At 43.8% G+C, this 27185-nt stretch overlaps 1 protein-coding gene across 1 annotated transcript in view; it reads right to left on the minus strand.

The window, feature by feature from the left end:
• The window catches only part of Dnah2 (dynein axonemal heavy chain 2), a 132490-nt gene that overhangs the window by 46072 nt on the left and 59233 nt on the right, over nucleotides 1-27185 (minus strand). Inside the window, exons 23-40 of the mRNA XM_008855967.2 lie at nucleotides 26646-26809; nucleotides 25217-25378; nucleotides 25009-25112; nucleotides 20011-20167; nucleotides 19825-19907; nucleotides 19532-19712; nucleotides 19031-19169; nucleotides 16068-16285; nucleotides 15719-15820; nucleotides 14565-14690; nucleotides 14165-14275; nucleotides 13679-13867; nucleotides 12342-12445; nucleotides 12061-12250; nucleotides 11387-11567; nucleotides 10121-10248; nucleotides 9643-9795; nucleotides 9257-9382 (exon numbers count right to left, since the gene is read on the minus strand). Coding sequence (XP_008854189.1) covers nucleotides 9257-9382; nucleotides 9643-9795; nucleotides 10121-10248; nucleotides 11387-11567; nucleotides 12061-12250; nucleotides 12342-12445; nucleotides 13679-13867; nucleotides 14165-14275; nucleotides 14565-14690; nucleotides 15719-15820; nucleotides 16068-16285; nucleotides 19031-19169; nucleotides 19532-19712; nucleotides 19825-19907; nucleotides 20011-20167; nucleotides 25009-25112; nucleotides 25217-25378; nucleotides 26646-26809 — 2618 coding nt within the window. The remainder of the gene's footprint in view (nucleotides 1-9256; nucleotides 9383-9642; nucleotides 9796-10120; nucleotides 10249-11386; nucleotides 11568-12060; nucleotides 12251-12341; nucleotides 12446-13678; nucleotides 13868-14164; nucleotides 14276-14564; nucleotides 14691-15718; nucleotides 15821-16067; nucleotides 16286-19030; nucleotides 19170-19531; nucleotides 19713-19824; nucleotides 19908-20010; nucleotides 20168-25008; nucleotides 25113-25216; nucleotides 25379-26645; nucleotides 26810-27185) is intronic.

Consider the following 27185-nt stretch of genomic DNA (forward strand, 5'->3'; position numbering starts at 1 on the left):
TCTACCACTGAGCTATACCCCTAGCTCTGGTTGTTTTTTTTTTTTTTTTTTTAAATCATTATCCAAGTTTAAAAGTAATGCATATGTGCCAGGCATGGTAATCCTAGCACTCAAAGGTATGTTCAAGGTCAAAGCAAGATTGACCTTGGTTCCAAAAGAAAAAGAAATGCTTATAGAATCAAGGTCCATATGGAAGCGCTCCAGAGAAGTGTGAGACTTTACATGCACAGTTCACACAACCAAATAATTTCAAGTAGGTCCAAGATCTCTACTTGTACTTCTCGATCAATACTACAAGAGACCTCACCAACACTACTTCCCTCTACTATTTGCGAATTTATTGGTATGTGTATATGTTTAGTGTCATGCCATAAATTTTAATTTCAGTCTCTAATTTTTCTTTGACCCATGAGATATTTAGAATTTTATTGCTTAATTTCCAAACATTTGGAGGGCTTCTAATTATATTTTTTTACTGACTACCAATTAAATCTATTTTAGTCAGACATCATCTGGTGTGCAATTTCAATCATTTGAAATCTATGAAACTTATACTTAATAAGTCAGTGTATGGTCAAATTCAGCCAGTGTTCCATGTATAATTAAGGATCTAAAGCTTCAGGTGTAGGTACAATGCTCTATAGATGCCAAATCAAATCCCTCTAAAAAATATTTTATTGGGGCTGGAGAGATGCCTCAATGGTTAAGAACACTGACTGTTCTTGCAGAAGACCCAGGTTCGAATTCCAGCACCCACATGGCAGCTAACAACTGTTTGTAACTCCAGTTCCAGGTGATCCAACAGCCTCTTCTGTCTTTTGCGGGCATTGCACGACACGAGTGCACTTACCTAGGTGCAGGCATAACACTCATACACATAAAATAAAATAAAAATAATAATAAAAAATAAAATATTTTATTATTTTTATTTTATGTGTATGAGTCTATTGCCTGAATGTAGGTAAGTGCACCCATGTTGTACAATTCCTGCAGAGGTCAGAAAAGGATACCCGAGTCCCTGGAACTGGAGTTACAGACAGTTGTAGGCTGCCATGTGGGTGCTGGGATTCGAACCCAGGTCTTCTGCAAGAACAGCCAGTGCTCTTAACCACTGAGCCATCTCTCCAGCCCCTCAAATGCCTTTCAAGCATTCAAATTTACGTTTTATTTCTGTAAAACAGCATTTGGGGGTGTTGGTTTTTGTTTGTTTTCTTTGAGACAGGGTCTCACTATGACGCCTGTTGAGCTCTGACTGTCCTGGAACTCCCTAAGTAGACCAGGCTGACCTCAAACTCACAGAGATTCACCTGCCTCTGCCTCCGGAGTGCCAAGATTAAAGGCATGTCAGGTTTTTTTGGGGGGAGGGGGTTCTTTTTGAGACAGGGTCTCCCTGTAGCCCCAGCTGGCCTGGAACTCACTATGTAGACCAGGCTGGCCTTGAATTCACAGAGATCCGCCTGCCTCTGCCTCCCGAGTGCTGGGATTAAAGGCGTGTGCCACCACGCCCGGCTAAGTTTTAAAGAATTATACAAAGTACTTTTAGATTTATAGAAAGTTGTAAGGCACACATAGCTTCTGTATATTTTCCAACTAGATTCTTCAAATGTTAACATATTTTATAACTGTGGTATGTTCATCAGAAAGAAACAATCTGTATATTTATGAATTTTAATTGATTTTTATGCTTTTTTATCTTCATGGATTTTGTTTTATGCATTTTTAAGACAGTCTTACTCTTTGTAGCCAGCTAGAATTTGCAATATAGTCCAGGCTTGCCTCAAACTCAGCAGTCCTTCTGTTTCAGCCTCCTGAGTACTGGGATTAGTCATGAGCCCCTATACTAGGCTAATTTTATCAATTTCTAAGAGAAGTATATCAACTCTCTCATTAGGGTTATAAAGTTGTTTATTTCTCTTTTCAGCCTATAAATTTTATTTGATGGATTTTATAATTATTTATTAAGTGCATATAAATTTAGGGTTATTCCTTCTTCTATATGTTGGTCCTTTGGTCATTATGCAATGTTCTCTTTTATCTTCAGTATTGCTTCGTTCTAAAAGTCTCCTTAAGGCCAGTGAGATGGTTCAGTGGATAAAGGCACTTGCTACACCAGCCTGGCTACCTGAATTGATCCCAAGAACCCACATAAATGTGGAAGGAGCACATCAACTCCACAAAGTTGTCCTCTGATCACCACACATATGCTATGGCATGCATGCGTCCCTTCCCCCTCACCACCATCACAATAATAAAGTCTACTTTGCCTGATACCAGCAGAGTTAACACTGCAATCAGAACATGTGATCTGAGTAAACTCCTTCAAAAATTTTGATGCAGAGGCAGGAGATCTGGGTCAGTGGTTAAGAATACTGGCTGCTCTTGCAGAGGACTGGGTTCAGTTCCCAACACCCACATGTTGGTTCACAACCATTTATAACTCAAGTCCCAAAGGATCTGGCACTATCTTCTGACCTTCTTGGGCACCAGAGACACACATGGTATAGATACATACGGGCAGGCAAAACATTCATACACATAAAATAGTTTGTTTTTTTGTTTGTTTGTTTTTGTCTTTTTGAGACAAAGTCTCCCTGTAGTCCCAGCTGACCTGAACTCACTATGTAGACCAGGCTGGCCTTGAACTCACAAAGATCCGCCTGCCTCTGCCTCCCAAGTACTGGGACTAAAGGCGTTTGCTACCACGCCCAGCCAAAAACAGTTTTTTTATCTCGTGTAAAGAGAAAAAATCTGAGGCAGATTTATGGGCTTGGCATGGTTAAGACTTTCTTTTATTCTATGTGTGCTTGAAAGAAACGGCTATTCAGTTACTGAATAAAATTTCTATAGATATCAAACAATTCAAGGTTGTCCACCTTTGTTCAGATTTTCTAGAGCATAAATTATTTTAGTCCACATGATCTACTAATTTACTGAGTAAAATTTCTATAGATATCAAACAATTCAAGGTTGTCTACCTTTGTTCAGATTTTCTAGAGCATAAATTATTTTAGCCCACATGATCTACTAATTTACTGAGGTGTTAAGATCACCACATGATGGCAGGTAATTATAATTCTCGTAATTCTGCAAATTTAGCTCTAGTTCTTTTGAGTCTGTATTATTGCATGCATCCAGATTAGAACTGCCTTCTCTTCCTGGTGAATAGAATCCTTTGCTATCCTGCAGTGACCCTCTAATTCCAGTAATGCTTTTTGTCTTAAAATCCATGCTCTCTGCCACAATTACCCTAGCTTTCTTTTGATTAGCAGTTGCCTAATAAATCTCTTGACTCCTAGCCCTTTGTCTTTAAGTTTGAGGTGTGCCTCTTGTAAACACTACCAAGTATTGGTATAACAATGTATGATTTTCCTTTCTTGAACAACTTTTTTGTTTTCCCTAAGGGCTAAAGATTACTGTGCTTTTTGCTTGCCTGGTTTTCAATATGTTTATTTCTAGCTCAACTTCAAGCTCTGCTAGTTGATTAAGTATTTCAAAATGACTGTCATGGCAGTTATCAATTTCTTCTTTATAAGAGGTCCTCCTTGGAGCTGGAGAGATGGCTCAGTGGTTAGGAGCACTGGTTGCTCTTGCAGAGGACCTAGGTTTGATTCCCAGCACCCACATGGCAGTTAACAACCATCCATAGCTCCAGTTCCAGGGGATCTGATGCCCTCTTCTTACCTCTGCGGACACTGCATGACATGAGTGCATTTACATACATGTAGGCAATACACTCATACACACAGAAAATAAAAGTAAATAAAATATTTAAATAAAAAGAAGTCCTCCTGAAGCTTTTAATTTTGCTCCAACCTGGATTGGCTTCTCTCTTTGTCCACGGTATGACTTTCATCTTGAGCTCCCCATTCGCCATCATCACAAGCATTAATTCAGCCTCTCTCTTGCACTGAATCTTGTTTCCTGTGTCTCTGTTTCCCCTTTTGTCTTTCATAGTATGTGCCTGCATTTACACTGACCATATTCTCTAGTAGCTTTCTGAGAATGGAGACATTGTGGGTGTTGTTTTTGTTTCTTTTTTGGCTTTTGTTTATTTTTTATTTTTATTTTATGTATGAGTGTTTGACCTTCATGTAAGTGCACCTGTGCGTGCAATGTCCTTGGAGTCCTGAAAAGGGCACTAGATTCCTTGAACTGGAGTTATGGACTATTGTTAGCAGCCATATGAGAACTGAACCTGGGTCCTCTGTAAAAGCAGCCAGTACTCTTAATCACTGAGCCATCTCTCTAGCCCCCCCCTTTGGGGGGGCGTTCTAGTAAATCTGAAATAATGTCTGAAAATGTAGCTGACTTCACCTCCTATATGATAGGGTTGCTGGGTTTATAATTTGGAGTCAGAAAATTATTTTCCTCTGGAATTTTGAAATCTGCTCCATTGCTAATGTACATAGTATTATTGACGGGTTTAACATCTGGATTTTTTTTTTTTTTTTGGTTTTTTTGAGCAAGGGTCTCCCTGTAGCTGCAGCTGTCCTGGAACTCACTATGTAGACCAGGCTGGCCTTGAACTCACAGAGATCTGCCTGCCTCTGCTTCCCAAGTGCTGGGATTAAAGGTGTACGCCACCACGCCCAGCCAACATCCTTATTTTTTATCTTTTACCTATTGCCTCTTCTTTTCCTTTCTAAATTTGTTAAAACTTCTCCTTGTTCTAATTTTGTGTTTAAAAGGTACATAATGAGGGGCCTTCATAAGGATTTATTTTCTTCATGTTTATGTGAACACTTATTTTTATTTTATGTGTGTGAATATATTGCCTGCGTGTAAGTGCGTCTGTACCATGTAATGTTCATGGAGGTCAGAAGAGGGCATCAGATCTCCCTGGAATTGGAGCCATCACTCATTTTGGAAATGCTGGTCCTTCAATTCCTCTGGAATTGCTTCCTTCCTTACTGGTACCATTCCCTCCATTTTCTCTGTTTCTACTTTAGGGATTGTATGGATATTGTCTTTCCAAGATTGTCTTTTGAATCTTATCTCTTTCCCCCTTTGTCTGCCATCTCTTCTGCAATAGTCCTTTTTTAAGAGCATTTTATTAGTATTTCATTCTCTGATTTCATTCTCTGATCTGTTGTCTCATTGTTTTAGACCAGGTGGAGTCTTTCGTTGCTCAGGCTGGCTCAGACTCAAATAATCATCCTGTCTCAGCTTCTTGGGTGTGCCCACCACTCCCAGCCAGAGGTTTTTTTTGTTTTTTTTTTTGTTGTTGTTGTTGTTATTGTTGTTGTTGTTGTTTTCTTTAATGTTTGCTCTTTCTGGGTTATCTATTTTCTTCAATTTGCTCTTTCCTGTTTGTTTTGGTTTCTTTTGTTAGAGAACTCAGACCCTCCAGATAACAAGGTCCTAAATAGATAGGGCTATGGGAAGGACAAAACACATTCAGCCTCTCTGCCACAGGGGATGGGGAGTAGTCTGACTACTATCATCTTGTCTGGGTCACAAATAAATCAAGCCCCACTCCTCTATCCAGAGAAAGAGCAACTCCTGTCACATAGCAGAAGTCATATATGCCCCGCTTCCCCTATTCCCTCCAGTCTTTAAAAACAGACACCTTGGGGTTGGGGATTTAGCTTAGTGGTAGAGTGCTTTGCCTATCAAGTACAAGGCTCTAGGTTAGGTCCTCAGCTCCGAAAAAAAAAAAAATAGACACCTTTTGCATGCTCATGCCATTGCTGTGAGTTATATTCAATACATTTTTTTTTGAGACAGGGTCTCCCTGTAGCTCCAGCTGTCCTGGAACTCACTATGTACACCAGGCTGGCCTTGAACTCACAGAGATCTGCCTGCCTCTGCCTCCAGAGTGCTGGGACTACACCATGCCCAGCATCAATACATTTTAAAAAAAAAAAATAGACACCTTGCTTTTTTTCTCTGAGCTGACACTTTCCTTCAGATCCCTCTGCCACACTCCCTGTTGCCCTGTGGCCAGGTGGTGTTAATACATTTCTTACCTGAGGGACAATTTGACTCAGTGACCCTCTCTTTCTTTCTCTCCCACCTGTCCTCATATTCTTCCCTAAAACCAATTATCTTTCATTCTAGAGATTTCCCCTAGGTGTCTGGTGAGACTTGGTTTTCTGTTAGTGTATGATTTTTCTTTTTTTTAAGACAAGCTGTTATGTAGCCCAGGCTGTCCTTGAACTCTCTATATAGTCAAGGCTGGCCTTGAACTCCTGTTCCTCCTGCCTCCACCTCCCAAGTTCTGTTGATATATAGCTTAGAAGATGAAAAGCTGAATGGAAGGTGTGAATGTGGGTGTGGGGCTCACAGACTGAATGATCCTGTAGGTAGTTTATCAGAACAATGTCTTAGTTATTCCTCTTAGACCAGAAGGAGTCCCCAGAGAGAGCTCTTCCAATTTCCTTTCTGGCTGGCACTACTCTTCCAGCTGAGAGATAAAGCAGGCAAAGGGTGTGGGCATTTGATTTGTAAACATTCCCTCAAGCCTCACTAATAAGGCCTGCTCCTGCATTCCACCATACCTCCTGTCCTGGAGGCTTAACACACAAGTTTTCACCTTCTAGTCCTCTACCCAGTAGGGAGGCAGTCACCCAGGGTCATTAGAGACACCAGATCTTAAGAGATATAACTGCTTTTTTTTTTTTTTTTCCTGAGACAGTGTCTTCCTAGCTGGCTTCAAACTTCCTATGCAGACAGATTGACTTTAAATTTATGGTGATCTTCCTACCTCTACCTTCCTAGGGCTGGGATTACAGGTGTGTGCCCGCATGTCTGCTGAGATCTAGCTGCTTTCAGCTTGTCTCTTGGCCTCCTTATTTTACTGCACTTCCCTGCCTATTCCCAACTTAGACCTACCAGATTCCACAAATGTTGAACATTCTGAAAGCCAACTCTCCATGATCCCCACTTCCAAATTCCTCAGGCTGGCTAAATGCTTCCTAGAACTAAAATTCAGCCTTCTCACCTCATACCCTCCTTATCCCTTTGGAAATGTAAGCCTTATAAATCAATTCTTTAGTGTAGCTGTGGTGGATTTTAATCTACTTTCCTTAAATGAAAGGCCTTTATCTCTCTATTGAGGATATTTTTCTTCCCTAATTATAAAATATTTTATTTCTACAATTTTTTTTTTACTATGTAGACCTGGCTGGCCTGGCACTCACAATGTGTCTTAGGCTGACCTCAGGCTCCTAGCAATTCCCTTGCCACATCTTCCTGACTGCTGGGCTCATAGGCACGCACCATCATGCCTGGATATTTCTAAAATCTGCTTGCTCTTTTTCAAATGTGCCTTGCTTAAAGTCTCTTTCTTGTTCTTGGCTCACAGCTTCAAGCATCTCTTTTTTTCCTCTGGCCATATTAAACAGTTATTTCTAAAGTCTTCACTTCGAGTTAACTATCCAAAGTCTAGCCAGGCATTATGGCGCATGCCTTTAATCTCAGCACTTGGGAGGCAGAGGTAGGCAGATCTCTGTGAGTCTGAGGCCAGCCTGGTCTACAGAGTAAGTTCCAGGCCAGCTTGGACTACAGGGAGATTCTGTCTCAAAAAAAAAAAAAAAAAAAAAAACCTATCTGAAGTTTTCACAGATGTGACTCTGCTGTTCTTTGTTTTCCTGGCTTCCATTCATGCAGCTCACTTCCTTCTGGACCTGCTTCCTACTGCTTCTTTTCTTCTGCATTAATTCTTTTAGGCACAAGATGATGTTTCATTCCTCCAGAAATGTTTGCTTTTGCTTCTGCCAGTCACCTGGGGGCACTAACAACCTAGAACTCCCTAAATTGAACATCTAAGCTAGAGATTTTAATGACACAGCAGAATAAATAATGACTGTAAACCATGTAAGGCTTAGTTTAAGAGGTCTCAAGGAAGAGTTTATCCCTCTCTTCTGCCATCAGAGGTCAGACAAGCACATTTCTTTTCTGAACACATCTTTCTAAACAGCAAGTTAACATTTTCCTGTTGACTGAGGGTGTTGTCCCCATGAACTGAGGTATCAGTAGCACTGGGCTTACTGTTATACCTCCAGACATGGGTTGCTTTCCTTCCTATCCATAATGCCTTAGGTTTGACCAAAAAAAGAAAAAAGAAAAAAAATTGTGGAAAAAACAGCATTGAAACCCACTCACCCCTCAGAATTCCTTCACTTATTCTCCCTACACCAAGCCCCTTGGAATTCTTGCCAGCTTAGCACTACACTAAAAAAGATTCTTTTTTTGTTTTATTCAGCACTTTACTGTTTTTCAACTGAAAAGATGTCTCAGGGTACCTAGACTAACATAATGCCAGAGAAGAAAGCTCTTATATTTTCTGAAATCCCTTTTCTGTGTCTCCATTTCCCTGCTCTCACATATCAAACAGCTCTCAGGGTCTCACCTCAAAATTCCCACAAAGACAGGGAGCTGGAGAGATGGTCCAGTGGTTAAGAGCACTGGTCGCTGGTGCAGAGGATCAGGATCTGGCTCCCAGGGTTTGGTTCCCAGTACCCACATGGTGACTAGCAACCATCCTTAATTCCAATTCTAGGGGATCTGACGCCCTCTTCTCACCTCCATGGGCATTGCACAACATGGGTGCACTTACATACATGCAGACATAACACGCATATACATAAAATAAAAATAAATAAAATATTGTTAAATCCCACAGTGAGGAGAGGAACAGAGGTAGGAAAGTTCTGGTGGGTATAGCCAATGGAACTGAAGTTTCAGTGTTGCATAAAAGTAACTTGAGCCACGACACTGGGGCTGCAGGTCAAAGAGGAAGATGCCTGAGCATCTCCTTATCATACTAGATAAGGAAGCCCTGGGAGAGCCAACTGTCTTACTCAAAGTCATAGCCAGTGGATGGCTGAAAAAGGTCCTTCCCATTCCCAGATACACAATCACATATGAGGTCAGGGAGCATAAAGAGCAAAAACCAGGCCAGGGAGATGGCTCAGTGGGTAAAGGCCTGACAAGCCTGACAACATGAATTTGATCTTCAGGACCCATATGGTGGAAGGAGAGAACCAACTCCCACAAGTTGTCCTCTGACCTCCGTGTGCACACACACAAATAAAAATTGTTATTGTTGCTGTTGTTGTTGTTTTAAAAGAGCAAATACTGCTGGGCGTGGTAGCACACTCCTTTAATCCCAGCACTCAGGAGGCAGAGGCAGGTGGATTTCTGTGAGTTCAAGACCACCTGGTCTGCATAGTGAGTTCCAGGACAGCTGGGGCTACAGGGAGACCCTGTCTCAAAAAGACCAAAAAATAAATTAAAAAAAAATAGCAAATACCTTGCCATAGTCAATGACTGGCAACTCAACGTTGGGAAAAAGATCTTGCACAATGGCATTGAACAGCGGCACATCAACAGACGTTAGCTTGGCAATATTCATGTCTCTCATTGAGAGCAGCAGAACCTAGATGAGAAAAAATGAGACTTGGACCTGAGGAGTGAGGGTCTAGGTTCTCACAAGGCCCTTCTTCTCCAAAGGGCTCAGGAACAGGAGCTAAGAACAAAGGATAGGCCAGGGTTAGTCCTCAGCAATGGACAGGTAACACAGGGGACCTGGGGGGGACATCCCAGTTTGGAGATGGAAGGGGGCTGGAAAACTTCCATGAAGAGAGATGGGATCAGGAACAAGGAGACAAGGGTTCAAGGGCTATGTCTCTGGTCTACCTCTTCATCCGCCAGATCTGGCTGCAGGCGGCGCTTCTTGCCAGCATAGCGCAGAAGGGAGGTGATGGAGCGCAGGCCGAAGTCGTAATGGTCCTGTCTGGAGAGCTGCTGCACAGCCAGTGAGTAGAGTGTATACACCTTCTTGGCCAGGATCTGGGAACCACACAGGGGAGAAATAATCCAGCTGCCCATGAATCTCTTTTTATTTAGAGAAAGTTACAGATGTAGGAACGAAGGTCAGGGACTCAGGCATCAGGGAGAATCTGTGGACAATCTAGGAGATCTTGTTCTAGTGTCAGTTAGTGACATCATGGGAGAGATGATCCCTCCTTTGAACTATTCTGGTGCCATAGCCTCCTCCATAGTCTAAGTTCCTTGTAGGATAAACTGATTATGAGGCCTTGAGGGAGCTCCTCTATCCAGGGAGTAATTGTGGAAGGGAAATAAAATAATTGGAGGGAATGGATTATCAGAATACCTTGCAGTTGCCAAAGCCCTCCCCAAAGAGAATAATTTCTGCAATAAGGGTAGAATCAGGCACCACCATGGCAATTGGACGAAACATGGATTTAAGATTTTCAGGGAGCTCTGTGCGACCAGCATAGCCTGGAAAACAATGCCTTTTATTTAGAATCCCTGGATGTCTCTATCTTGACATGCTTCCCCAAACAATCTATCCCCAAGTTCTCCCCAAATCCAACTCCAAGATTGCTTCCTTCCTCATCTCAGCCCTGGCTCTTCCCAGCCCCATGTCTCCCCCTTCATCTGTGTCTTCCTTACTTTCTTCATGACTGTTTCAAACTGAAGTCACAGAGCTGCTTATTTTCCCAAGTTCTATGTATAGCCCACACAAGTCCTAATAGAAATCACAGCTGTTCCTCTGATTCTTTCACAATCTAAATGCTTTCCTATGTCTCTGGTCTCCTACTCCCTTCCCCCACAGCTGTTCCTAGTGCAGAAATGGACCTCAAAATCCTGCACATTAGGGATCTCTCATTCTGCAAAAGGGATAAAAGGTAGAACAGAGAGGTAGGTAGCGTATTGGGAGAAGGTGACTAAGCCTTACAACACTAGGGCTACACATAGACATGTAAGTGGTTATTGAACCCTTCAGGGAGAGCAGTAAGTGTGCTTCCTCTTCTCCCCAAAACTTGTATGTTTCTCCTTCTCTTGCTTTTGTTGTTAAAATTTAAATCTTAAATGTCCCCTAAAGGCTTTGTTCCTAAATGCAAAGATGTTCAGAGGTGGAACCTTTTGGTAATGAGTGGATCGTGAGGGCTGGGACCTCATCAGTGGACTGTTTATCCATAGATTATAGCTTACTGGGCTACTGGGAGACAGTGGAAACTTCACAAGGTAGGGTCTAGTTGAAGGAAGAAGATTGATTGTTAGAGCATACCCATGAGTCAATCTCCTCCCCCTTCCTCTCCTTCTCTCTCTTTCCCCCTTTCTTTTTCTTCCTCCTTCATCATGTCTCTCCCTCTTCATAGTCCCCTTCATGATGTTCTTCCTCACCACAAAACCAAGAAGAAATAGACCACAGATTGAAACCTCTGACTAAAATGAATCTTTCCTCCTTTAAGCTAAATTTTTCCTGGGTTTTTGTCATAGCAATGGAAAATGGCCTATCAGAGTTGTCTTTAGTCAGATATTTCTTGGCTAAACACTTTGGTACAGAAAGGAAAAGAAGAAAGGACACAATTACTTATGATGGACACTCCATTCCCCTCTCCCTGCCACCTACCAGGATTCATGGTAATGAAGATCCCACAAGACCACACCAGATTTATTTCAAATCCCTCAAAATGGAAACGAGTGAGGTTGGCAGCCAAGGCAGATAGGATGGACAGAATCTGCTGGGCCACCACCGACAGGACCTCAATGTTGATGCGGTTAAACTCATCAAAGCAGCCCCAGGCTCCAGTCTGAGGAGAGAGGGAGAGAGAGCAGAGTTCCTGGGAGCAAGGGAGGTATCCCAAGATGCTAGAACCCATGATTAACACACTCCTCCTGAAAATGTTTTGGTAGGAAAGGTGACCTACAAAATAGGAGGTGTAAGAGAGAACTGTAGTAATATTGTCATAGCTTCTGTCCAGAGGTTTCCACCAGACAGGACAGCCAAGGGTGTTGGCAAAAAAAGCCCTGTGAGTTGGACACTTTGTGCAATGTGTATCTCCTGTGTGCCAGGCAGTTTCTGTACATGATCTAATCTAACCCTTACATAATATGAGCTTGCAAGCAAGCAGTATGAAACACAGGGAGGTGAAGGGGTCTCATCTCTTTACTCTGAGCATAAGAATTACCTGAGGTAAGATGATGCTGTACGCTACACAGGATGAACCAGATCTGGGTTCTGATTGACTTTCTGGGACTAAAAGCTACGTAAAGAACCTTTACAACAGAGTGTAGGTCACTGACCTGTGCCAGGCCTGAGTACATTCGGCCCATGGACTTATAGTCCAGGCCCTCTGAACAGTTGACCACAATGACATATATACCCAGGGCCTTGCCCAGGTCCTTGACTGTCTCTGTCTTTCCAGTGCCTGCCGGGCCTTTGGGGGAGCCCCCTCGATGCAGGTGCAGCGCTGTGGTCAGTGTCATGTAACACCTGAGGATTGAACATGACTTAGGTCAGACTCTCAGAAGACTGTCAGCTCTTCAGCCCCAACCCAATCACCTGTTCATCCCCCACAGCAGACCTGTCTGTCAGGGGAGTGATGACTAGCCGTCCAGAGTTCCCCAGGTACTCATAACCATATTGGAATTGTGTGTTGGTCTGGCGGATTGTACAATCATCAGGATCCTAGGGAAACAGGGCAGAGTGAGACAGAGTGGGCTTGTAAGGAAGAATAGAGCTGTATAAATAACCACCAGTAGGACTCAGAGACATGAGGAAGGGGGTGCAGGTAGATTAGGGGTTCTGTTTTAGCATTAGAAGGAGGAGATGACTTAGAGCCAAGATAGAAAAATGGGTTCTATACTGCATGTTCCCTTGATCCATGGCAACAGGTGCCTGGACTCTGAGTCAACACTGAGTGATACCCATAGAGAGTACTGAATAACGTATTTGCCACCCCTGAATTGGGAAGTGAGACAGAGTTAAACTGGGAGAAGGAAACTGTGAAAGGGCTAAGGATTGGGTTAGAGTATTATCATATTTAAAGAACATGAATTTAAAATCTCCCAGTGCCCAAGGATGAGGCCGAAAAGAAGACGGTTCTCAGCCTGAAATATAGGAAAGCAGGTTACTTTACTGCCACTTTATAGCTCAGAGACAGAGTGCTGGCCTTGTGTGCCTGTGTGCTTGCTTGTGTGCCTGCATTGAATTTTAAGCCTCTCTGAGTGGACCGCTCTGACCCTTGATAGCAGTGTGGGGGAGGGAGGGGAGCTTCCAAGTCAGTTCTCCCAGAAGCAACTGTCCTTGCCATGCAAATGGAATCCTGCCAAATAGCAATATACCTCTGTAAAATATTCCTATCTATCTTAATTCTGAAAATTCTGAGGTGGAGGCAGGAGATTTAGGTCAGGCTGGCTGGGATGCATGAGACAGATCTTGTCTCAAAAAACAAGAATTTTTCTATTATTAAATAAAAACAAATAAATCAGAGCCAGGCATTGTGGCACACGCCTTTAATCCCAGCACTCAGGACACAGAGGCAGGTGTATCTCTGAGTTCAAGGCCAGCCTGGTCTACATAGTGAGTTCCAGGCCAGTTGGGGCTACAGAGAGACTCTGTCTCAAAAAGACAAATAAAATAAAATAAACCAGCCTTGGTGCAAGGACTGGTCTTGGTGGCCCATGCCCTTAATCACAGCACACTGGAAACAAAGGCAGGTGCGATAAGAGGCCAGCCTGATCTACAAAGCGAGTTCCAAGGTCCCTTCCTGGAATCCAGGAAGACCCAGTCTCCCAAAAAAAAATTAAATAAATAATTTAAAAAGAAAGAAAGGAAAGGAAAAAGGGGAGGAAAACATGAATTCAAAGCACTAAGGGTCAGTTTGGGACTAAGAAAGTAGGGAGATGACCCATCTGACACCTTCTCCCAGTAGAACCGAAGTTGGCTGAGCCAGTCAAAGGAATTGACATCCAAGAGGCCACTCTTATAAAGCTTCTCCAACACATCACGTGCATGAATTTCTATAGTCACCAGAGCCACAATTTTAAGCCTCATGATCTTGGTCAAGTTCCCCTTGATGGTTTCTGAATACTTATTTAGAATTGACACCTGTGAATGAGGCAACAGTGATGAACAGATGGAGCAAGGTAGCTGAAGATGAATGATACCTCATCCCAGCCTGATGTCCCCTCCAACCCCATACCAATCCCCCTATAGACTCTTGCACCCAATGTCCACATAGGGAAACCTAATTCTGCTCAATTCCAATGCTCTTCTCTGGACTTCCATCACAGAGCACCCTTGCTCTGGACATTCTGTACCAGCTCATCTCCAATTCTTATTGCAATCACCTCCCTCACACCAGTTCCAGCTCCAGGCCTGTCTCATTCTTGAAGAGTTCCCCACCTGCTTCTTCTTCATGACCTTGAGAATTTTCTTGTCTGACCGCTCCTTAGCTGTCATCAAGCACTTGGTGACATCAGCCGTCCACTGGATCTGACTAGCGGTGATCACCATCTGAGGGAAGTACAGAGGCTGATTCCTAGACCCTGCTTTTGGCCACCAACACAGCTCAGCTCCTGAGTTCCAGTGTCTTCCAGAATCCAGTGTTCACTATGCCTAATCTACCTGAAGGATGGAGCATGTGCCTCAGATCAGGAACAGTGGGGTCTACCATGTAGGGTACAAGAGCCAAAGTCCCAAAAGAAGGGCAAGAAACTTCCATTTTGTGAGGCTCTAGGGGTTTGTCGTTCAACATGCTGCTCTGTTAGCTCTACCATTCCCCATTTTTGTTGGCCCAGCTCACCTGGCCAGCCCATTCCTTCACCCATTTGTCCCTCTTATTGAGGAACTTCTTGAGGGCCAGTCGGCAGTTCCGGAGCAGATCCCGCAGGGTCATCCTCATGGCCCGTTCCACATCACCAAGCCAGGACTAGGGAGAATGAAGGGATGTGAAGGCTCAGTTTAAGGGTCAGAAGCAAGGTTTCCCAAAAGAAAGTACTTGGAAAACAGGACTGCAGGTCTGAGGACCCAGGAAAGAAAGAACAGTCAGAAAGCTCTTGGCATGGGCCTCCAAAAGAAATGGAGGCAGGAATCAGAAAGGCTAAGTTTCAGATGGAAACTTAAGTTTAAAGCAGATTATAGTAATTGACAATGGCAAATGAGGGCTGGAGAGATGGCTCAGTGGTAGACAGCACTGGCTGCTACTGCAGGGGGCCTGGGTTGGATTCCCAGCACCCACATGTGAATCATAACTCCATCTGTAGCTCCAGTTTCAGGGGATCTGACACCCTCTTCTGACTTCCATGGGCCTTGCCCAAGATGGGTGCACCTACCTACATGCAGGCAACACATTCATGCATATAAAAATAAGCCGGGCGTGGTGGCGCACACCTTTAATCCCAGCACTTGGGAGACAGAGGCAAGCAGATCTCTATGAGTCCTCCAAGGCCAGCTTGTTCTACGTAGTGAGGTCCAGGCCAACTGGGGCTATAGAGAGACCCTGTCTCAAACGAAAAACCACTCACAATGTGTAAAAAAATAATAGTGGGGCTGATGGGTGCACCGACCTACATGCAGGCAACACATTCATGCATATAAAAATAAGCCGGGCGTGGTGGCGCACACCTTTAATCCCAGCACTTGGGAGACAGAGGCAAGCAGATCTCTATGAGTCCTCCAAGGCCAGCTTGGTCTACGTAGTGAGGTCCAGGCCAACTGGGGCTATAGAGAGACCCTGTCTCAAAAAGACCAAAAATAAATGAATGAATGAATGAATTAATTAATTAATTAAAAATAATAAATAAAATATTTTTTTAAAGAATGATGGCAAATGAATGAGGAAGTAGCAACTGGGAAACTAACTCATCTCCCTTCACAGAAATGTTCTCTCCTCGCAGAGTCAAGTGAACTTTCTAATAGAAGAATCCATTTGCTTCTCACACCTTTGCCACAACTCACCTCCACAGCCCCTTCTAAAAGTACTGGGTGGAGGAAATCAATATATTCGCCATCACCTGAGAACATGCCCACTGCTTCCCATTTGCTGCTGGTGCCACCAACCTGTAGGAGAGAAGCAGGCACTAGCCTCACTCATGGTAACTCCCTAGAAGTATCTGAGCCTTTTAGAGGTAATCTCTTCTCCTTTTCCTCCTCTCAGCATTACCAGTTCTGAAAAGTTCCATCTTGTGAGGCTCAATCATTAATACCACCTCCTTCCAGGAGAGTGTGATCCCCTCCACAGCCTCGGATACTTGGACACCACTTTTCCTTCCCTGCCCTCCTTCCCATCATGGCTACCTCTGCTGACCTTTTGGATTCTCAGTAATTTGATGTTGTCAAAACATTTTTTAAGGTGTGGCTGCACAGCCTCTGGGTTGCGGGACTGGCCCAGAATCTCCAGCAGGTCATCATTGGACAAGAAGTAGAAGCGGGGAAATATATGGCGCTTGGTCTCTAAGTACATGTCCAGAGACTTCTGAATGTCCTCCAGGATTGCATTCATTTCTATCAATGTGTCCAGGAGATCTGGGAAGAAGAGTAATGAATGGGATTTGACTGCCTTTTCACCATTGTCCTGAGAGTCCCAGAGCCCCAGGTCTACTCACATCACCAGCTCTTGGGTCTGGGATACAAACTGTCATAAGGGTTTTTGGAGGCAATAAGTATTCCCAGTCCTTCTGTTGTACTTAACTACTCACTCTGTTCATTCACCCCACATTGTTATATATGGACACCTTATACATTATGAATTATACATTGTATATGGCTTCATTAATTTAGCTCTACCTCTCACCAGTCTTTGGAACAGCAGCCCCATTACACCTAAGAACTTGAAACTTCACTGTTCAACCCAAGAGGTGTCTAAAAATTAGAGACTGTTCTGCAGCTTACACAATCCAACAAGCTAAATCATTAGACTTAAAGACATATCACATGCACACAATGAAAGTGGTCTGTCAGCACTGGAGTTGACAGTGTCCTTCATGACACAGCATGGAGGGCACTTGACCAGCAGACAGAAGGTCCTCACTCTAATAGTTCTTTCACTTACTCTCCTGTTAATTGACCCCACTGAATTTTGACCTCTTTTAAAATGGCAATAAGATCTACTACAAAGACCAATTCAAGATTCACATCTGTAAGTTCCCAGAAGTCTGTTTCCTTCTAGTCTACATCCCTACCCCTTAGGCTTTTTTCCCCCATGTCTTCCTAGTTTTGGGGCCTTTGAAAGAAAGTGCCAGTGCTTGGAGTGTGAACTCTGCGGCAACGTCATGCCTTCAAACTTGTCTAGTGTACAAGCTGTTGGCATCTTTGGGTGACTTTGAGTGAACCTACAGGTTACAGGAAGACTCAGTAGCTGTGGACCAAGTATTTGTTCTCTGTATTAAACAATGTTTTTACACTGTTTTTATAGCTTTGCTTACACATTATTCCAAAATACAATTTTGTTAATTACTTCAAATTATTATCAGTTATTACTCAGTCTTGCCTATAGTTTAGTTGTTGTTGCTGCTGTTTAGGCACAGTCCCAGGTAGCCCAAACTAACCTCAAACTCACTGTGTAGCTGAGGATGACCTTAACTCAATTCTCCTGTCTCTACCTCCCAAGTGCTGAGATTACAAATGTCGTGCTGGGGATCAAACCCAGCCTTTGCTCACACTAGGTGAGCACTCTAAGTGAACTACAACCCCTAGCCCTGTATGCCATTGATTTACATTTTATGAGAGTAATTAAAATCATTGTTTGAATGTGTGCACTCAAGAGTCTTGGGAAAATAAAGAACTTGACTAGCCATAGGCAGAAGTAAGAAAAATCCTCCATACTGTGACTTGCTGGAACTCTAGGATATCCATCATTTTAGGTGCACCTTACCAACATGACTGATTCTTTAACCTCATCTAGCCCAAACGGCCAGGCCTAGGCCATGTATACATATCTCCCCTAAGCCCTTTCTTCTTCACCCTCTACTTAGTCCCCATACCTGTCAAAGAATCTATACTCAATAGCAGTTGTCAGGCATGGTGGTGCATGCCTTTGGCCCCTGCATTCAGGAGGCAGAGGCAGGCAGATCTCTGTGAGATCCATGCTAGACTGATCTACATAGTGAGTTCCAGGCTAACTGTAGCTATGGACAGACCTTGTCTCCAAACCAACAAACAAAAAAGTTAATCAGATAAACTGAAGTCAATGTAATATCAGGTGTAGCTAACAATGACCAGGGCTCCCAGTGCATCGTGTTATGTGACAAGCGCTTCGTTTGTCTGGTTTCATTTCATTTTCCTAGCTCATTTCACTGAATGCACTCACTGGAGTACGTGGCTAGGGAAGAAGAGCAGTTTGCAGCCAGGGCTTGCCGAGACCAGTGCTATTAATCCAGCCCTCCCTACTAAACTTGAGAGTCACATTCTCCTTGATAATCCTTACAGAAACCCGATGAGATGCTATCAATTACCCCAAGGACAGATGCAGGAACTGGAGTGTGGAGAGAGCAAGCTACCAAGAGCATGTAATAAAGGCTATATCAGATTCTGAACCCAAGACTGATACCATATCCCATGCTTCAAACCACTATGTTATACTCCACCTCAGTATCTGTTGAATTTGATTTACTGAACTATTATTTAAAGCTCCAAAGAAGCACTGGTGATGGGAAGTGTGCTGGATAGCTTTAGTGTCAACTTGACACATCTGGGTTGAAGACGCCTCAACTGGGGAATTGCCTCTATTGAATTGGCCTGCTGCCATGTCTATGGAGCATCTTCTTGATTGTTGAGTGATGTGGGAGGGTCCAGCCTGCTATGGGCGGTGCCACCCCGGGCAGGTGGGCCTGTGCTGCATAAGAAAGCAGGCTGAGCAGGGGCCAGGGGAACAAGCCAGTAAGCAGTGTTCCTCCATGGCCTGTGCTCCAGCTCCTGCCTCCAGGTTCCTGCCCTGAGTTCCTACCTTGGGCTCCCTGATGAACTGTGACCTGGGAGATGTAAGATAAATAAACCCTTTCCTCCCCAAGTTGGTAGTGGTCAGAGTGTTTTGTCACAGCAATGAAGAAACAAACTAGGACAGGAAGTATTATAACAGCCAGCTATAAAAACAGGTAATATTATTAATATTACCAAATTTTACCAAGTAGTAATGTTACTACAAACAGTAGGAATAATTGTAAATATTAATAATAATACTAATGATATGACCTTTTAATAAATGAAGCATAACGCCACATTTGCATAAAAGCAATGGCCCCTGTGTCAGGCAATTGCCCAAGGAACTCTCACCTGGGTAGTGGGTGCTCTGGAGAGCATTATTGTCCTTGCTCATCCGGTCCATGATGCACTTCCAGCTGTTGTTGACCTGGTCAAATAGGGTTGACTCATTGGGCAGTTGTCTGCGGATGTCTTCTCCAAGAAAGATGTTCTGAGGGGGCCACAGAGTTGGGGTAAGAGGCTATTTCTTACACATTCTTGACCCTCTGCTCCCTGCTCCCAGACCAAGGATGACACTAAGTCAAAGTGTCAGAACATTAGAAACCAGTAGCAAGATGCCCATGGTCTAGAAGGAAAGTTGAGATTGGGAAGTCAGGATTGAGCTCTAGAGGAAAAGTGGAATCTGGAAAGGCTTTCCACAGAGGGGATTTAAGGTATATAGATAAGAGTCAGAAATCTGGGTCCCAGAGGAAGGTGGGAAAATGGCACAGAGAAGGCAAATATCTAGGTCCTAAGCACACAAAGCAGTAGAAGCAAGAAGCAGAGAGAGGTCAGACATTGACTGATACTGACCTCTAGGTACATCCACTGACGTTGCACTGTGAGTACCATCTCAATAACCTCCAAAATGAGGGAGAGACAGCGCTCCCAGTGGTCCACATCCTTCTCAAAAGCCTTGACAAAACGTGATGCCTTCATGGTTGACAGAGCCACCTGGTTGTCTTCCAGGGCCTGGAATACTTCTTCTGTACCTCTGGGGCACAAGGGCTCAAAGTCATTGTCCATATCCATCTGCCAACCTCAGCCCCAGTCTACAGCCTAGGTCACATATCCTACCCTCTCCTGGAGCCCCAGTCCCTCTCTACCTGAGCCTGTGATGGCCTTTGTCCTTGTAGGGTACTATGTCTAGCTGAATCATATCCCAGGTACTGGCAATGTTTTGTAATCCCTATGAAGAGAAATTGGAGATAGAGTAATCAGGTATCTAGTCCTCAAAGGGAAGAGGAGTTTGGAGGGTCTCTCAAATGTGGGACAGCTGGATGTCATCATACCAATTCTATAGTCAGCTCTTTGGTTGCTGAGGCAGAGATCTCCGCAATCTTCTCCACGTGCTGATCCATCCCAAGTTGCACAATCTGCTCCAAGGTGAAGCTTTCTGATTCCTGATCAAACTCCTGTTGAACTTCATCCTTGACCTGGTCCCAGTGCCTGCAACCCAGAACAGGAAGTCTGACCAGGAGACCAGTCTCCAGGGCCTACTAGCAAATGTTATCATTACTCCCTGGGTCTGGGGTATGTGGCTCAGTGATAGATTAGCATTTGTGAGAGTCTGTGTTCCATACACAACAGTTTTTTTGGGGTTTTTTTGTTTTGTTTTGTTTTGTTTTTAAAAAAAAAGGCATGGTGGCGCAAGCCTTTAATCCCAGCACTTGGGAGGCAGAGGCAGGCAGATTTCTGTGAGTTCAAGGCCAGCTTGGTCTACATAGTGAGTTCCAGGCCAGTCAGTGCTACATAGCAAAACCCTGTCTCGAAAAAAAAAATCACTCTGTGCTTCTTCCCATTGGAACATTATAAGATATATTATAATTTTGGGTATTTATTAATTCATGATTCAGCACCATGGAGGAATACAAAGATTGTTACATCACTCTCCAAGAGTGGGAGTTAAGGCATGTGCACATACAGTTCAAAACACTTAATAAATTAGTGCAAGGTTGTGATAGATATGCCCTGGGCAAAGTGCTTTACATGAAATGCTGTATTTAATTGTCATTAGCATTCCATTTTGTGAAGTACTATTATTCCATTTAGAGGTGAAGAAACTTAGGCTTAGAGAGGTTAAATAACTTAAGTAAATAAAGGGGTTAGGTTAGACTTACCCACGTAACACTTAAGGATAAAACTTTGCCAAAAACACTACACTGGAGGCATGCAAAAGTAAAATCATTTTCCCCTAAATGGTTAATGATTTAAATACCATTTACAAAGTAATTTATTTAGTTCCCAATTGCTTAACATAATTCCTCTATCATATAATACATTCCAGGTGCACTAAAGGAATTAAACTTGAAAATTACACAGTATTAGAAGAATGGAGAAAATGTGTTTGTAACTTTGGAACAGGGAAAGTTTTCTTAAACTAGGCACAAAAGCAAAAACCATTTTGGCTACATCAAAAGAAAACCTTTTGCATGACATAAAAACATAAAGCTTAGCCACATTAGGTAACTTAAAGCTGAAGGCAAGAGAGCGAGGTACCAGGAAACTGAGCAGAGACTCAGGACAGGGCAAAAAGCAGAAGACAGTGGCAGTGTTGTATTACAACAGCCAAGGTGTGGATGTAACCAACCACTGAATGGAGAAGGAAAATGTGGTATGTACACATGATGGAGTGTACCATTCAGCCTTCTAAAAAAAGAAAAAAAGCCAGTGTGGTGGCGAAGTCCTTTAATCCCAGCACTCGGGAGGCAGAGCAGATAGATCTCTGTGAGATTGAGGCCAGCCTGGTCTACATAGCGAATTCCAGGTCAGCTGTGGTTACAGAGAGACCCTGTCTCAAAAAAGACAAAAAAAAAAAAAGAAAAAGAAAAGGCCAGGTGTGGTGGCACAGTCCTTTAATCCCAGAACTAGGGAGCATACGCAGAAGGATCTCTGTGAGTTCAAAGCCAACTAGGTCTTCATAGCAAGTTCAGGCCAGCCAAGACAACATAGTGAGACCCTGTCTCAAAAGAAAGAGGAAAAGTAGGAGGAAGAGGAGGAGGAAAGCCTATCATTTTCAACAGCTTTGATGAATGTGGAAGACTTTATGTTAAGTGAAATAAGCCAGCACATGAAGACAAACCTTTCATGACCTCATTTACATATATAATCTAAAAAGTCAACTCTTAGAAGCAGAAAGGAGAATGGTAATTTCCAGGTGTTGCAGTAGGACAGAGTTGCTAGACGTAAGGAATAAGTTCAAGAGATCCACTGTATAACACGGTAACTGTAACTGGTACCAATGTATTATGTACAGGAAAATAACTAGGAATAAAATTTAAGATCTGGAGAGATGGCTCAGTGGGTAAGAGCACTTTAGTGCAAGCATGAGGAACTGAGTTCAGAACCCAGCAACCATGTAAAAAGTTGGACATGACTAAGTGTGCCTGTAAGCCCAACACTGGGGAGTCAGGAAGGAGGAGACAAGAGGATGACTAGGGTCTGATAGCCTGCGAGCCTAGCCAAAAAAATGGTGAGCTTCAAGTTCAGTAAGAGACTGTATCTCAATGAAATAAGGCAAAGAGACAGAGGACGACACTTGATCCTCCTCTGGCCTTCACACACATATACACAGGTACATGCACCCACCCACATACATGTACACACATGTATACACCCCCCCACACACAAATTTCAAATGTTCTCACACACACACACACACACACACACACAAAGTATGTGAGGTGATACAGAAGTTAATTCACTTAATGTAGCTCTTCCACAACATATACACCCTTCAAAACATCATGTTGTACATTATAAATAAATGCCATTCTGTCAGTTAAAAAATAAATTTGGCCGGGCGTGGTGGCACACGCCTTTAATCCCAGCATTTGGGAGGCAGAGGCAGGCAGATCTCTGTGAGTTCAAGGCCAGCCTGGTCTCCATAGTGAGTTCCAGGCCAGCTGGGGCTACTGGGAGACCCTGTCTCAAAAAGAAAGACCCCCCCCCAAAAAATTGAGGGTCATCAAAATGGTTCATTCAGCAGGTACAAGGCTTTTTCTGCCAAGCCTGACAATCTGAGTTTGATTCCCAGGACCCACATGGTGGAGGGAAAGAACTGACTCCCAAAAGTTGTCTTCTGACCACACAGGAGCTATGGCATATGCACTTTCATGCACACGTTTGAACACACACAATAAATAAACAAATAAATGTAATGCAAAGTGCAAGTTTTAATAAAAATTTTTAAATTAGGGCTAGCGATGTAGCTGGTGCAGTGTTAGCATTCTCAAGACCCTCAGATCAATCCCTAGAAATACAGGCTAGGGAGATGGTACATTAGATAAAAGTGCTTGCTGTGCAAGGGTGAACACCAGGATTCAAATTCCCAGAACCCACATAAATTTGGGCAGGTTTAGCAGGTGCCCATAATCCTAGGACATGGGAGGCAGAGATAGGGACTCAGTGAGACAAGCTGGCTAGCTGAAATTGGTGAGCTTTAGGTTCAGCTCTAGATCCTGCCTCCTTTCATAGTGCTGGAAAGTGCTATGCATGCTACCAGAGAACAGTAGTCATCAATCTTGCCTAGCTGTGAATCCTTTGAGCTACGGTAACAACGAGCCTGGCAATATACGCTCACTGGTGCCATAGTGGCACAAATGACACAGGAGTAACCTACCACTTTGATTGGATTTAAGGCCCACTCCACAAAATGGGACTCATACCTGACACCATTATCAGAGTCAAGAATCTGTGTCTAGACAGGTCATAGGCCCTAAGAGAGAATCTACTACTGTTATTCTGCTAAATGGACCTAGTATTAAACCAACTCCTAATGACTAATACTCATAGACTAGTGCATCTCTCAAACCTCATCAGAGAAGCTTCTTTTTTATGGTAGACAGCAATTAACAAAGGAACCCACAACTGGTCAAGGTGCAGAGAATAAAAGACTGTGGAATACTCGGCCCTATATGAGACATCTATATCACACCCCTTCCTCCTAAGGCTCAGGGATCATCTTAGAAGAGTGGATGGAAAGGTTGTAAGAGTCAGAGGTGGTGGATGATTACAACAAAACACTGTTTTCCAGGCACAACAGGGCAGCTACACATATGAACTCATAGCAGCTGTGACAGCATGCACAAGACCTGAACAAGTTCAAGTCAGACAGAATCCCAGCATGGAGCAGGGAGGTGGGAACAGAGCCCCATCCCTAGCTGAGAAGCTATTGGTAACTGTTAGTTGCTGGGAGAAGGAGAGTCAGTTTTCTTTAAGGGTGTGGCCCCTGGTAGGTTAACTACTATCCAGTGGATGGCCACACACCCGAGTATATGAGCAGCACAAGTTGGACTCTATGGTTTTTTTAAAAAAAAAAAAAAAAAAGGAGGTCGGGAGGCAGAGACAGGTGGTGGATCTGTGTGAGTTCGGTTTGATTCCCACATGGCAGCTATGAACTGTCCTTAACTCCAGTTCCAGGGGAATCCAAAGCCCTCTTCTGACCTCTGCGGCATTGCAATGGGTGCACTCACATACATACAAGCAATACACTCATATACATAATACATACAAAAATAATAAATAAAATATTTTTAAAAAAGGAGGACACCAAGCTGGGTGGGTAGGGAAGGGGTTGGATCTGGGAGGAGCTGGGGTGAGGGTGAATAAGATCAAAATACACTGTATGATATTCTCAAAGAATTAATAAAAATAAAAGATTTCCAGAAAAAAATAAATATAAAAAAGAGATCCCTGGCCGGGCGTGGTGGTGCACGCCTTTAATCCCAGCACTCAGGAAGCAGAGGCAGGCGGATCTCTGTGAGTTCAAGGCCAGCCTGGTCTCCATAGTGAGTTCCAGGACAGCTGGGGCTACAGGGAGACCCTGTTTCAAAAAAAACCAAAAAAAAAAAAAAAAAAAGGAGAGATCCTGTCTCAATAAATAAAGTGGAGAATGATCAAGGGAGACACTCAATGTCAACTTCAATACTTGTACATGCATACTCCTATAAAAACTCATGCACACATGCATACACACACCACATACATATGGAAAAAAAAAGAAATGAATTTGTTTGGGGGCCTGGGATGTAGTTGAGTGGTAGTTACCTAGTATTACCCTGAGTTCCATCCCCAGAACCTCAACAAATAATATTTAAAACTGAAGCTACAATAACAAGCAGCCTGGCAATATATATCCACTGGTGCACTAGTGGCACAAATGTTAAGCATGCATGAGGACAGAGGGAAAGAGAAAGCTCTGAGCGCTGTGGGGGGAGAACTGAAAGAATCAGAAGAGGCATGAACTGGAGAGGAGAATGGCTGGCTCCAGGGTGGAGGTGCAGCCTCACCTCTCTCTGAGGGCAGGGTTCCACAGGTCTGAGATGAGCGGCATGGTCCTCTTGAACTGCTCTATTTTGGAGCGAGTGGATTCAATAATTTCCCAGTTTCGGTCCTAAGCAAAAGTGAGAGGCATCAGGAGACCCGTTCACCCTCAGGACCACCCACCCCCTCAGCTGGGTCAGCGTCATCTTGCACCTCCCATTCCATCTCACACACCTTATACTCTTTGGCTAGTCTTGTGAGACGACGGAACAGTCCATGCGCCATGGTCTCCATGGCCTCGGTCTGTAGGGTCAGGAAACAGCCAGTCTTCCACTGGTTCCAGCTCTCCTCCCAGTCCCGAGTGATCTCCCACACTTGCTGGAGCGCATCAAGCTCCTGAACAGGAAAAAGCAGGAAGACATGACAAAGGCACCTTAGATACTGCAGCCCCTGCCCTCTTCCTGATGGTCACTAGGGTCCCTTAGTTCCTCTCATTCTCCTTGGGTGACGGTGCTACCTTTTGTTCACATCCCTACTCCATACTTTTGCCTTAAGGATTCATTGAATGATAAGCCCAGGAGAAGTGCCTCAGCATCATTAGTCATTAGGCAAATGCCAATTAGAACCTCAGGGAGATATCATCTCACACCCACTAGGAGGAAAGATCTCAAAAAAAAATTTTTTTTTAAGGAAAACAAGTGTTGGCAAGGATACCGAGAAAAAAAAAAAAATTCAGCGTCCTCATGCACTGCCAGTGGGAATAGAAAATGGCACAGCTGCTGTGGAAAATAGCTTGGCAGTGCTTCAAAAACAGACATAGAGTTGCCATATGATCCAGCAATTTTATTGCTGGTTTACACCCATGAGAATTAGGAACAGGTGTTCAAACAAACACAAGTACACTCAAGTTCATAGCAACACTACTCCAGTACAATGGAAAGGCAGAAACAACCCAACTGCCCATAGCTGGTGAATGGGTGAAAAAAATGGAAATAAAAATTATGGAATATTATTCAGCCATAAAAAGGAATGGAGTACTACTGATACATGCTACAACATGGACGAACTTTGAAAACACTGTGCTGAATGAATGAAATCAGAAACAAAAGGCCATGTATTACTTGGTTCCATTTATAGAAATATCAAGGATGGACAAATCCATATACATGGAAAATAGATTAATAAATGGCAAGTGGTTGGGGGAGACAGAATGGAAGGTGTCTGCTGATGGGAAAATGATCTGTTGGAGTAGTTGGAGTATGAAAATGATCTTTTAGAATATTTAAATTTTTTCATATTTATGTGTGAGGTGTGAGTATGCATGCACAGGTTAGAGGACAACTTTATGGAGTCAGTTCTCTCCTTCTACCTTTACAGAGTTCTTGGGATTGTGCTCAAGGAGTCAGGCTTGCCCAGGAGGTACTTTACTGGCTGAGCCATCTCACTAAGGGAGAATCGAGAGCGATGCAGCACTGGGAATACCCTACGTGCCACTGAATTGTTTGCTTTAAAACGGTTGATCTGTTCAGTTTAAAAAAAAAAAAACCCGGGAAGCTGCACCTGACCTCATCTGCCTGGTCCTGCTGTTTCTAAGCCCTGAGTTGTTATTGGCCTGTCCCTGTGCTTCTCCCTGGTTGCCACGGGGCCCAGCCCAGCACACAACCTTCTCCAGGTTCTGAAGGTCCTTGGAGACGGGCTGCTCAATCTTGAAGATGCCCAGGTTGGCACGGAGACTGTTCTCTTCCTCCCGCATGGCATTCAGCATGGCCCGCACCTGCGCTATCTGATCCAGTGCAGCCGTGTGGCCCACGCCACTGATGAAAGGCCCTGCAGGAGTTCAGGGTGCAACTCAGTCCACGGGCTCTTCGAAGGACGGCCTATGGGAACCTCTTGGTGGGTAAATCTTACCTCTCCCCTCAGATGAGAGCGGGAAGGAGAAGAAGAGGGGGTGGGGTGTGGGGAGAGTAATGCGCAATCTTACTGTAGACTGCCGAACATGGCTGGAGAGTCAGAAATGGAAGACAGGAAGTCGGAGCCAGAGCACTGGGGATGTTGCAGCCCGCAGCCTTCCAATCAGAAAGCTGTGACTATGGCCCAACTCATCCTGTGTTCCTGGCAGAAGCTCTGGGTGCCACTGCTCCTTCCCTTCCCACCACTGCCCTTCCCCCTCCCATGTAGTTTTCCCCTTCACAGAACAACATTT

The sequence above is a fragment of the Nannospalax galili genome, unplaced genomic scaffold (assembly GCF_000622305.1).
Source record: "Nannospalax galili isolate Female #2095 unplaced genomic scaffold, S.galili_v1.0 scaffold146, whole genome shotgun sequence".
Lineage (NCBI taxonomy): Eukaryota > Metazoa > Chordata > Mammalia > Rodentia > Spalacidae > Nannospalax > Nannospalax galili.